General features: G+C 36.4%; 1 protein-coding gene across 5 annotated transcripts in view; it reads right to left on the minus strand.

The window, feature by feature from the left end:
* LOC105483784 (cilia and flagella associated protein 54) overlaps positions 1-13951 on the minus strand; it is a 383346-nt gene that overhangs the window by 89667 nt on the left and 279728 nt on the right. For all 5 annotated transcript variants that reach the window (XR_011608938.1, XM_071071285.1, XM_071071284.1 and 2 more), the window contains exon 64: positions 10266-10436. Coding sequence is in view for 4 of the 5 variants with exons in the window: in XM_071071285.1 (XP_070927386.1) it covers positions 10266-10436 (171 nt within the window). In the remaining variant the exon portion in view is untranslated. The remainder of the gene's footprint in view (positions 1-10265; positions 10437-13951) is intronic.

The raw sequence follows: 13951 nt of genomic DNA on the forward strand, positions 1-13951 counted from the left end.
TGTTAAGTGGCAGAGATGAGATTCAAACCTAGGCAGTTTAGTTCCAGAGAATGTGTTCTTACCCACTAAAACAAATAGAAAGAAGACCAGTCCCAGTAAAACTGTGCAAAAAACAAAGAGGAAAATCTCAAAAGAAACTGGTTAAAGAAGTCCTAAAACTTCCAAAGCAGCAGTGGCTTTCTTCTCAACAGGATCAATGGAAATGAGCAGATGAGGTTTTGAATGTGTTGAAACGACATGATTTCTGAACTTAAATTACCCCATGAAAATTTATTTTACAAATAAATGTAAAATACTGACATGTATAGGCAAACAAAAATTGGAAGTGTTTGCCTCCAGAAGATCCTCACCAAAGGAAATTCTAAAGCATGTACTTCAATAGAAAGAAGTAGTCCTAGAAGAAATGTCTAAAATGCAAGAGGGAGTAAAAAACAAACCAAATGGTAAATGTGTAGGAGATTCATTAAAATAAAAAAAAATTTCTTGTATAAAACAAGAAAAACAAATACATAAAAATAATAATATTATTTTGGGTTAAAAAGGAAAATGTACAGTAATGCCATGTAAGCCATTAGGGGAGTAAAGGTATACATCAATGTAGATTTTAATAAGTTAAGTATGTATGTTGTCCTGAAGGTAACCACTAAAAGCACAGAAAGAGTGCATAATTTCAAAACTTACAGTGAAAAAATGAATGATAAAGAAATCAATCCAAAAGTAGATATTAAAGGAGAGGAAAAACAAAATCCAGGACAAGCAAAAGCAAGGTAGATTTAAACCGAATATATTAGTATTTACATTAATGGATTAAATTCTTCAGTCAGAAGGTAATATTGTTAGACAATATTTTTAAATATCCAAGAACATACCTTTTATAAGAAGCAAAATTAAAACACAAGTACATGGAAGGGTTGAAAGAAAAAGGCTGGAAAAATATTACCACGAAAATAATAAGCAAAATAAAGCCACCTTCCTATGTTAACATCAGATAAAGCAGGCTTTATGGGAAAATGAACATTATTACAAAAAGGTCATATAATTTAAAAAGCATAATTAAGAAAAGTACTATTATCAAAATGATAAAATGTTCAATTCACCAAGACGATATAGCAGCTATCAATCTGATTGCACCTAAGAACACAGCCTCAAATTAAGTAAAGCAAAATTTGAGAGAACTATAAGAAAAAACTAAACAATGACAATCATAGTGAAAGATTTAAACATACTTCTCTTAGTAATTAATTTTTTTAAAAAAGGCAGACCAAATGGAAAAATCAGCAAGCATATAGATGATTTGAACAAGACTGGCCAAACTGACCGACTACACATAAATACTTCCTCAACAACTGAAGAGTATATATTCTTTTAAAGAGCAATAGATTACTTATACAATTAACACTTTCCTGGTGAAAAAAAAAAATCAAGTTTCAACAAATAGCAATCACACTAAGAATTTTTTATTACCACAAAACAACACAACCTGGGAATAGATAACAAAAGATAACTAGAAAAGCTCCACATAGTTTGGAATTTTAGAAACACATGTCAAAATAGCCCATGAGCCAAAGGAGAAATCGTAATGAAAATTTTGCAAAACTATTTTTAACTGAATGATGATGATGTCAACAGTATAATAAAAAACTTGTGTGATGCAGCCAAAACAATGTTTAGAGATAAATTCATAGCTTCAAAATGCATATATTAGGTAAGAAAAAGCTGAATACTGAAATAAACATCTATTGCAGTAAGTCAGCAGCTAGGAAAATAACACAAAAAAGTAGAAAAACATATATTAACGAAAACTAGCTAATTAAAAACTTCAAGAAAAAGAGGTGAATGCACAACTAATATAAGAAATGAAAAAGGGTACATCATTACGAATACATTAGATAGACTTAAAATATGAGAGAAATTTTAAATAAAATGGTCAAATTCCTAGAAATATCAACTAAAAATTGACTCAGAAGAAATAGACAACCCAAAATGTCTTATAAACAAAAATGATAGAATATTTAAAACTTGGTTTAACATAGGCACAAACTATCAGCGAAAATACTGGCTCAATCAGAACTGACACCAACTCTGAAAACCAGTACACTAGTACTGTTGGTTAAAGACTGCATAAAACTATTAAGAATGATATCACTATTTATCAGAAAGAAAATATTAGGTTCCAATGGCTTTACGGATGAGTTCTAACAATCAAGTAAAAAAAGGTACTCCAAATTTACACAAACTTTACAGAAAATAGTAAAATACAATATATTTATCAATTCATTTTATGATTCTAGCAAAATCGTGATACGAAAAACATCTAACAAGAATAGTATAAAAGCATAATGAGAAAGAATGGCAGATAAGAGATAGGCCGAACTTGCAGTTTCCACTTGAATGGACAGAGCAACCTGTGGAGACTCACATCATTAACTTTTGCTCCAAGAACTAACACAGGAACATACCAGGAATTGAGAGAATCCACAGAACCTTTGAAGGAAGTGGGTGGCTTGCTGCTGCAGACTCCATAAGATAGCCAAAACTGTGAGTGCCCAATGTGTGAAAGGGGGAATGTCCACCCTCAAACAAACATCCTTCTGGGGTATCTGAGAGTTCATATCACAGGAGAAGGATTTGACCTTACCTGGAGCCGAGACAAATTTAGAGAGCCAAGAAAAATATAGGGTGGAGGAAGCAGCAGAAAGAGCCCTGTGGGCACTCTCAGTCCCCAGGGAAGACATTTCTTACTTGATCTCACAGGGATCCTTGGGGAGGGCTGTCAGTGGAATTGGGGAAAGACTACAGGGATAAGGAAACTTCCAGATGAACTTTGTAACAATTTCAACCAAATATAAAGTTTCCTGGACAGAATCTGGAGGAGGGGGCAAATGGGGAGTGCAGATACAAGCACGGCAGCCAGGCAGGTAGGGGGGCTCAAAACCTGAAAGCCCTGCTTTTTTTCTCAGCAGGGAGGCTTATAGTCTAGGGCATGTTCTCAGCCCTGCTCACTAGCTGCCTAGAAATAAACTCAGTGCTGTTGGGAGGGCACGGTGGGAATGAGACTGGCCTATTGGGCCATGTGGGAGCTGGGTGAGGCCTGTCACTGCCAACTTTCCCCCACTTCCCTGACAACCTGTATAATGCAGCAGAGGCAGCCATAATCTCCCTGAGAATGTTACTCTATCCACCTGAGAACCACACCATCATCTCCCACAGCAGCCACAGCAGCCACAGCAGCCACAGCAAGCCCTGCCCAAGGAGAGTCTAGGCTTAGACACGCCTAACTCTGCCCCCACCTAATGGTTTTTCTATACCGCTCTGGTAGCCAAAGACAAAGGACATAATCTCTTCAGAGCTCTATGGCCCCATCCACCACCTGAGAAACCCAAATACTTATCCCAGACAACCCTAGGGCAACCTTGTGTCTTACCTATACTATCACAGCTGATGCTCTCTTGAAAGCACCACCTCCTGGCTGGAGGCCAATCAACACAAAACCTGTGCACTAAACAAAAATACAACCAAGGACCTTCACAGAATCCACTTCACTTCCCTACTACCTCCACCAGAGCAAGTGCTGGTATCCATGGCTGAGAGACCAGAAAACGAATCATGTTACAGGACTCTTTGCAGACACTCCTCTGTAGCAGCCCAGAGCTTGGCAGCTTCAATGGGTGGCTAGACCCAGAAGAGAAATAACAATCACTGCAGTTCAGCTCTCAGGAAGCTCCATCCCTAAGGGAAGAGGGAGAACACCACATCAAGGGAGCACTCCATGGGACAAAATAATCTGAACAGAAGCCCCTGAGTCCCAGATCTTCCCTCTGACACAGTCTACCCAAATGAGAAGAAACCAGAAAAACAATTCTGGTAATATGACAAAACAAGGTTCTTTAACACCCTCAAAAGATCACTCTAGCTCACCAGCAATGGATCCAAACCAAGAAGAAATTTCTGAATTGCCAGAAAAAGAATTAAGAAGGTTGATTATTAAGCTACTCAAGGAGGCACCACAGAAAGGTAAATACCAATTTAAAGAAATGTTTTAAAGGTTACAGGATATGAATGGAAAAATATTCAGAGAAATAGATAGCATAAATAAAAAACAATGACAAAGCCTGGAAATGAAGGGCACACTTGAGGAAATACAAAATACAATGGAAGTCTCAACAACAGAATTGAACAAGTATAAGAAAGAACTTCAGAGCTCAAAGACAAGGCTTTCAAATTAACCCAATCCAACAAAGACAAAAATAAAAACAAAAAAAGAACAACATCTCCAAGAAGTTTGGGATTATGTTAAACAATGAAACCTAAGAATAATTAATATTCCAGAGAAAGAAGAGAAATCTAAAAGTTTGGAAAACTTATTTGAGGAAACTATCAAGGAAAATGTCATTGGCCTTACTAGAGATCTAGACATCCAAATACAAGAAGTTCAAAGAACACCACGGAAATTCATTGCAAAAGTATCATCATCTAAGCACATAGTCATCAGGTTAGCTAAAGTCAAGATGAAGGAAAGAACCTTAAGAGCTGTGACACAAAAGCATCAGATAACCTATAAAGGAAAACCTACCAGATTAACAGCAGATTTCTCAGCAGAAAACCTACCAAGCTAGAAAGGATTGGGGTCCTATCTTTAGCCTCCTTAAACAAAACAATTATCAGCCAAGAATTTTGTACCCTGTGAAACTAAGTTTCATAAATGAAGGAAATATACACTCTCTTCCAGACAAACAAATGCAGAGAGAATTTGCCACTACCAAGCCAGCACTATAAGAACTGCTAAAAGGAGCTCTAAATCTTGAAACAAATCTTCAAAATACACCAAGATAGAACCTCCTCAAAGTATAAATCTCACAGGACCTATAAAACAATAATACAATGGGAAAAAACCAAGGTATTCAGGCAACAAATAGCATGATAAATAGAATAGTACCTCACAACTCAATACTAACTAATATAATACTTATATGGCCTAAATGCTCCACTGAAAAGATATAGAATGGGAAAATGGATGAGAATTCACCAACCAAGTATCTGCTGTCTTCAAGAGACTCACCTAACACATAAGCTTAAGGTAAAAGGGTGGAAAAAGATATTCTATGCAAATTGACACAAAAAGTGAGCAGGAATAGCTATTCTTATGTCAGACAAAACAAACTTTAAAGCAACAGTAGTTAAAAAAGACAAAGAGGGACATTATATAATGATAAAAGGCCTTGTTCAACAGGAAAATATCACAATCCTAAATATATATGTACCTAACACTGGAGCACTCAAATGTATAAAACAATTGCTACTAGACCAAAGAAATGAGATAGACAGCAACACAATAATAGCTTCAATACTCCACTGACAGCACTAGACAGGTCATCAAGACAGAAAGTCAACAAAGAAACAATGGATTTAAACAATACCCTGGAACAAATAGACTTAACAGATACTTACAGAACATTCTACCCAACAACTGTAAAATATATACTCTATTCATCAGCACATGAAACATTCTCCATGATAGACCATATGATAGGCCACAAAACAAATCTCAATAACTTTAATAAAATCAAAATTATATCATGTACTATCTCAGACTAGAGTGGAATAAAGTTGGAAATCAACTCCGAAGGGAACCCTCAGAATGCAAATACATGGAAATTAAATAATCTGCTCCTGAATGATCATTGGGTCAACAATGAAAGATGGAAATTAAGAAATTCTTTGAACTGAATGACAATAGTGACACAACCTACCAAAACTGTGATACAGCAAAAGTGGTGCTAAGAGGAAAGTTCATAGCATTAAATGCCTACATCAAGAAGTCTGAAAGAGCACAAAACCAAACCCAAATCCATCAGAAGAAAAGAATAACGAAGATCAGAACAGAACTAAATGAAACTGGAAAAAAAAGTACGAAAGATAAATGAAACAAAAAGCTGGTTCTTTGAAAAGATAAATAAAACTGATAGACCATTAGTGAGATTAACCAAGAAAAGGAGAGAAGATCCCAACAAGCTCAATTAGAAACAAAATGAGAGATATTACAACCAATTCCACACAAATACAAAAGATCATTCAAGGCTACTATGAACACTTTTATGCACACAAACTAGAAAACCTAGAGGAGATGGATAAATTCCTGGAAATATACAGCCCTCCTAGATTAAACCAGGAAGAAACAGAAACTCTGAACAGACCAATAACAAGCAGTAAGACTGAAATGGTAATTAAAGGGCCGGGTGTGGTGGCTCACCCCTGTAATCCCAGCACTTTGGGAGGCCGAGGCAGGTGGATCACTTGAGGCCAGGAGTTTGAGACCAGTCTGGTCAACATGGTGAAACCCTGTCTCTACTAAAAGTACAAAAATTAGACGGGCATGGTGGCACATGCCTGTAGTCCCAGCTACTAGGGAGAGTGAGGCAGGAGAATTACTTGAACCCGGGAGGCAGAGGTTGCAGTGAGCTGAGAGTATGCCATTGCATTACAGCCTGGGCAAAAGAGTGAGACTCTGTCTCAAAAAAAAAAAAAAAAAGGAAAGAAAGAAATGGTAATTTAAAAACTGCCAACAACAACAACAACAAAAAGTCCAGGACCAGATGGATTCACAGCTGAATTCTATCAGACATTCAAAGAATTGGTTGGGTGCAGTGGCTCACATTTGTAATCCCAGCATTTTGGGAGGCCAAGGAGGGCCAATCACTTGAGGCCAGGAGTTCAAGACAAGCTTGGACAACATGGCAAAACTCCCATCTGTACTAAAAATACAAAAATTAGCTGGTCATGGTGGTGCAGGCCTATAATCCCAGCTACTCAGGAGCCTGAAGCACAAGAATCATTTAAACCTGGGAGGCAGAGGTTGCAGTGAGCTAAGACCATGCCAGTGCACTCCAGCCTGAGTGAGACTCTGCCTCGAAAAAGAAAAAAAAAAAAAAGACATTCGAAGAAGAAGTGGTACAAATCCTATTGACACTATTCCAAAAGATAAAAAGAGAATCCTCCCTAAATCATTCTATGAAGCCAGTATCACACAAATACCAAACCCAGGAAAGGACTTAACAAAAAAAGAAAACTGCAGACCAATATCCCCAATGAACATAAATGTAAAAATCATCCAAAAAATACTAGTGAACCAAATTCAGCAGCACATAAAAAAGATAATCCACCACGGTCAAGTGGGTTTCATCCTAGGGATTCAGGGATGGTTTAACATACACAAGTCAATAAATGTGATATACCACACATACACACCATGGAATACTAATGAGCCATAAAAAGGAATGAAATAATGGCATTCACAGCAACCTGGATGGAATTGGAGACTATTATTCTAAGTGAAGTAACTCAGGAATGGAAAACCAAACGTCGTATGTTCTCACTCATGAGATAGGAGCTAAGCTATGAGGATGCAAATGTGTAAGAATGATACAATAGACTTTGGGGGCTCAGGGGAAAGGGTGGGAGAGGGGTAAGGCAGGGTACAGAATTAAAAACAAAAATCACATGATCATCTCAATAGATGTAGAAAAAGCATTTGACAGAATCCAGCATCCCTTTATGATTAAAACCCTCAGCAAAACTGGCATAGAATAGACATACCTTAAGGCAATAAAAGCCATCTACAACAAACTCACAGCCAACATTATACTGAATGGAGAAAAGTAAAGCATTCCTCCTAAGAACTAGGGACAAAACAAGGATGCCCACTTTCACCACTTCTATTCAACATAGTACTGAAAGTCCTAGCCAGAGAAGTCAGACAAGAGAAAGAAATAACGGGCATCCAAATTGGTAAAGAGGAAGTCAAACTGTTGCTGTTTGCTGATGATATGATCATATCTCTAGAAAATTCTAAAGACTCATCCAAAAAGCTCCTAGAACTGATAAATGAATTCAGTAAAGTTTCAGGATATGAAATTAATGTACACAAATCAGGAGCACTGCTATACACCGACAGCAAGCAAGCTAAGAATCAAATCAAAAGCTCAACCCCTTTTGCAATAGCTGCAAAAAAAATTACTAAGGAATATGCCTAACCAAGGAGATAAAAGATCTCTACAAGGAAAACTACAAAACATTGTTGAATGAAATAATAGATGACAAAAACAAATGGAAACATATGCTCACAGAGGGGTAGAATCAATATTACAAAAATGATCATACTGCCAAAAGCAATCTACAAATTCAACGCAATTCCCATGAAAATACCACCATCATTCTTCACAGAAGTAGAAAAAGAAAATCCTAAAATTTACATGGAACCGAAAAAGAACCAGCATAGCCAAAGCAAGACTGACCAAAAAGAACAAATGTGGAGGCATCTCATTACCCAACTTCAAACTATACTATAAGGCCATAGTCACCAAAACGGCATGGTACTGGTATAAACATAGGCACATAGACCAATGGAACAGAATAGAGAACACAGAAATAAAGCCAAACACTTATAGTCAACTGATCTTTGACAAGGCAAACAAAAACATAAAGTGGGGAAAGGACACCTTCTTCAAAAACTGGTGCTGGGATAATTGGCAAGCCACATGTAGAAGAATGAAACTGGATCCTCACCTCTCACCTATACAAAAATCAACTCAAGATGGATCAAAGATTTAAGACCTGATATCATAAAAATTATAGAAGATAACATCATAAAAACCCTTCTAGATACTGCCTTAGCCAAAGACTTCATATTCAAGAACCCAAAAGCAAATGCAACAAAAACAAAGATAAACAGATGGGACTTAATTAAACTAAAAAGCTTCTGCACAACAAGAGAAATAATCATTAGACAACCCACAGAGTGGAAGAAAATCTTCGCAAACTGTACATCTGACAAAGGACTAATATCCGGAATCTACAAGGAACTCAAACAAACTAGTAAGAAAAATAAAACAATACCATCAAAAAGTGGGCTAAGGACATGAATAGACAACTCTCAAAAGAAGATATACAAATGGCCGACAAACATGAAAATATGCCCAACATCACTAATTATCAGGAAAACACAAATCAAAACCACAATGCAAATACCATCTTGCTCCTGCAAGAATGGCCATAATCAAAAAATCAAAAAATAAATAGACGTTGGCATGGATGTGGCGAAAAGGAAACACTTTTACACTGCTGGGGGAAATGTAAACTAGTACAACCACTATGGAAAACAGTGTGGAAATTCCCTAAATAATTAAAAGTAGATCTACCATTCCCACTACTGACAATCTCCCCAGAGGAAAAAAAGTCATTATACCAAGAAAATACTTGCACACAAACATTTATAGCAGCACAATTCACAATTGCAGAAATATGAAATCAGCCCAAATGCCCATCAATCAGTGAGTGGACAAAGAAAATGTGATACATATATGCACACATACACACCATGGAATACTAATGAGCCATAAAAAGGAATGAAATAATGGCATTCACAGCAACCTGGATGGAATTGGAGACTATTATTCTAAGTGAAGTAACTCAGGAATGGAAAACCAAACGTCGTATGTTCTCACTCATGAGATAGGAGCTAAGCTATGAGGATGCGAATGTGTAAGAATGATACAATAGACTTTGGGGGCTCAGGGGAAAGGGTGGGAGAGGGGTAAGGCAGGGTACAGCGTACATTGCTCGGGTGATAGGTGCACCAAAATCTCAGAAATCACTACTAAAGAACTTATCCATGTTACCAACCACCACCTGTTCCCCAAAAACCTATTGAAATTAAAAAATAATAAAATTTTAAAAAGAATAGTATAAAATTAGCCCAATATTACTCTGGAAAACAGAGGCAAAAATCTAATACAAATAATAGCAAACTAAATCCAGCAAGATAAATATATCATGATCAATTTGAGTTTATCTCAGAAACACAAGGTTGATCTGACATTATAAAATCAACTAAATATTAAAAAGAAAAATTATAAAAATCATCTTGATACAGTAAAATATTCATGGTAAATATTCTTAGCAAAATAGCAGTAAAAAAATTATTTAACATGATAAATAACTACCAAAGAAAAGTTAAACATCATATATAATGGTGACACACTGAAAATTTTCCCTATGGGATCAGGAAAAAGAAAAATGATCAGCCTGAATCAGACTTTCTCAGATTTCTTGGTTATTTTCAAATTTATTCTACTAGACAATACAGATTATATATTGCTACCTGTTCTCATCTATATGATAAGAGAATGCCCTCTACTCTTCAAGTTATAATGGCCTAGTTAAGCTTTATATCTAAATGAAAGATTGAGTTCTATAATTATATTACATACCATAGGTTCTGTCTCCTTGGGAGGTCTATCCAAGGGAGGAATGTACCACTGAAAGCAAAGTTCTTTGTTTGAAGCTTGTGTTACCATTTCTATTGGCATTATTTCCACACAAGATGAGCTTGAAACAGGCTTAAAAGATAAAATGGATTGTAGAGAACTATCGCGATACAACTAGGGAATAAACAAAAACATCAGTTTAATTACTGGTTACATTTGTTACATATATAAAACAAATTATTTGGCTATATTGAAAAATTCTGGGATTGTCTCAGCTTGTTTTACAGAGGTAAATCTTAAAACTAACCCTGGCTTACTACAGAGAAGATTCTCCTACAGTAAAAATATGCTGGCCAGGCGCAGTGGCTCACGCCTGTAATCTCAGCACTTTGGGAGGCAGAGGCGGGTGGATCACACAGTCAGGAGTCCGAGACCAGTCTGTCCAACATGGTGAAACCTCATCTCTACCAAAGAAATACAAAAATTCGCCGGGCATGGTGGTGTGCGCCTGTAATCCCAGCTACTCAGGAGGCTGAGGCAGGAGAATTGCTTGAACCCGGGAGGCAGAGGTTGCAGTGAGCTGAGATCGTGCCATTGCACTCCAGAATGGGCGACAGGGCAAGACTTCGTCTCAAAAAATATATACATAGATATAGATATAGATATAGATATAGATAGATATCTATATACATATATAGGTATAGTTATATATAGATAGATATAGATTTATATGCTTCAGAACTCAGTGAACTCAACAAATCTCTTCCACTCTGGTAAGTCTTACAGGATGAAGATCTAGCAGGGAAAATGCCCATGCCACCATTTCAGTCTCAACATCACCACTGTTTCTAGGAACACCTATTTGGTTTCTGGTTTTTTCACTGGTGAATATACTAAGGGTGTGGTTATAAATTACTATTGTTTTTCCAATAGTATTTTTTTTGCAATGCCATATGGAAAATAAGACATATTTTGCTCCAAAGTCTAAAATCCATTCCTCTAAAATCCACTTGCTCTGAAAATTTAAAATCCTCCTCTCCTTAAATGAATGTGGCTGATTTGTAAGTTTGGTCCGTGATGAATATGGGCCCAGCTTCTTTTATGCAATTTTGGTCACTGAATGAGGAATCTTCAAGAAATATAAATGTATAGAATGCAATTGCCAATTTGGTAAATTACTTAATTAGTTGTTTAAGGTAACTGAAAAAGCAAAGCATGGTTGCTAATGATCAACAAAACAACAGGCTAGCCACAGAGATAATAATGGTAAAAACAATATTTCAAGTCTAAAAAGGACCGTCTGAGGTTGCAGTGAGCCAATATCACGCCACTGCACTCCAGCCTGGGTGACAGAGCGAGACTGTCTCAAAAAAAAAAAAAAGGACCTTCTTCAATGAAGTGCAAACTACTTTCAATATTAACTTCTTGTTATGCCCAAGATTATAGCATGGCAGCTGGGAAGTGGTCCCTCTATTTCAGTCTTTTTGATATCTAAGGCCTGTCAAAGTTTGATGACCAAGGAGTGTTTGTCAGTGGCCAGAAAGAAATGCCTGGCGTTTCTATAAGGCTTTGTCCTTCCCATTATTTCTGAGCCTATTCAAGATATAATATGATTGTGAATGTAAGTCTTCAAAATAAAATAAAAACGGAAATAAAAACACTGACCTTTCAAGTTGTCTACTGATAAAAGAAAAAATGTTTTGACTGAAAGGTAATATTAAATGTGAAAAGTTTTCTAAATGTCTAGAGACAATCATAAAAGGCTATTATAAACCAGAATCCTTGCTTCTAAAAGCATGACCAAAATACACAATAAGCAAGATTAGCAGGGTTAAACAATCATTTGTAAGTGCTTAATTAAGAGTAATTTTATGTCAGGCAGTTCATCAAAAAAAAAAAAAAAATCAAGTAAATAATTGATTCAAAAATAATTTCTTAAATTTCTTCATATCTGAGTGACTTTCAGAGGTTCTGACAACTATTTTAGCAAATACTTCATATTCATTAACTAGATAAGTATTGAAAAGTAAAAATACCTTTTATTTCAATATGTGCATTATTTATTAGCACAGCAGTCTAATAATGATAAATTATAAACATAAGTCAATATCAAAATAGGTATTTAATTTTCCATTACCTTTCAAATACTATAATATGTAGTTGCCAAGAGGACTCATTACATATGCTAATTGATGAATTATACACTGAGTACTTTTATTCTACTTTTTTTTATTCTTTGAAAGAAATAAAACAACAGGCCTACCAGGAGAACTCTGGTTTGCCACAGTCCTATAAACAGTAAAGCAGCTCACGCTAGTCAGATATTTAACCTTACACTGACTGTCACAGGCATACAGTCCAAGCATGAATAACTCAGCATTATGCACAATTTTAATCATATTCTTTTTGGGGAATTTTTAATGTAACTTGTTTGCCACCTTTGCTTTTCCATCACAAAGCTCCGAAAGACTTGACAACATGCAGAATCACACAACTGATGAGCACAACACAGAGCAATGATTGTTCTGGAAAGGCAGCTACTTCTTTGTGGGGGAAAGTAGGTTTAAGTGTCAAATTATGGAACGAGTTTGATTGAAAATAGCCTCCTGAGTGATTAAAGGTTCAAAGATGTTATTATAAAAATCAGCCAAGCTTGGAGTTTATATATATATATATATATATATATATATATATATATATATATATATATAAATCCAAAAGGCTTTATGCTCGTTAGCTGTCTACCCTAGTGAAACGAACACATGATGAGGTGGTTTGCACCTGTCAGGCAAGAGACAGTGATCTCCAGAGCTGATTATCCTGGGGAGTGTTACACTAATTATATCAAAAAAGAGCAAACAGGGTGAAACAACTCTTTGATAACACTGCTGCCATTAGAAATGTCACATGTATTTACAATGTATTCAAGCTTGAACATTTGGAGCATAATCTTTAGGAAATGGGTAATGATAGACTGCCCTTAATACTAAAATACTCAAGCAGAGCCCCTTTTAGAATAGTATTTAAGAAATCACACCTATTAGTTTCTGAACTCTTAGATAATATTCACAAGAATAGATCAATTGAAACTATTGTTCTCAGTCTTCCTGTCCTCTGCCTCCTACTCCAAAATGCCTGAGGTATCTGTGACACCTGGCAGTAATCCTCAAAGACAGTCTCAGTTCCCAGGAGGGGTGAATCTGAATCTGGTGTTAGATGGCAACGATTTCATTCTGCTCCCACTGAGCGCTTCTGTGTGCAGGGCCAGACATTAACATTACCTTCCCGGCCTGCTCGCCTCCTCACACACTCCTTCCCATGGAGGAGTGTTGCTCGATTGCTGAATCTGGGAAAAAGAACTTTGGGCATGCCTACTTCTGTGCTTTCTTCCTGGGAGTAAAATGTTTGCAGGAAGTGAACACTCTCTGCTCCTCATGTAACAGATTTTAAGGAGCCTGTCCCCATGTGAGGAGCCTGAAATGACCCAATAATATGAGGCCAGATTAGTAAATCTGTCTACTTTGGTACTCATTACTATGAAGATCATTTCACCAATAAATATAAACCACATCCTATAATATCAACTTCATGACTCCTAAAGATGAGCACTTTTAAATCCCAATCTGTTTTACTCTTTTATCTTATTTCCTGAATGATTTAGAATCCGGGCACAGAATGGGGTTGCTAAG

This window comes from Macaca nemestrina, chromosome 10 (assembly GCF_043159975.1).
Source record: "Macaca nemestrina isolate mMacNem1 chromosome 10, mMacNem.hap1, whole genome shotgun sequence".
Lineage (NCBI taxonomy): Eukaryota > Metazoa > Chordata > Mammalia > Primates > Cercopithecidae > Macaca > Macaca nemestrina.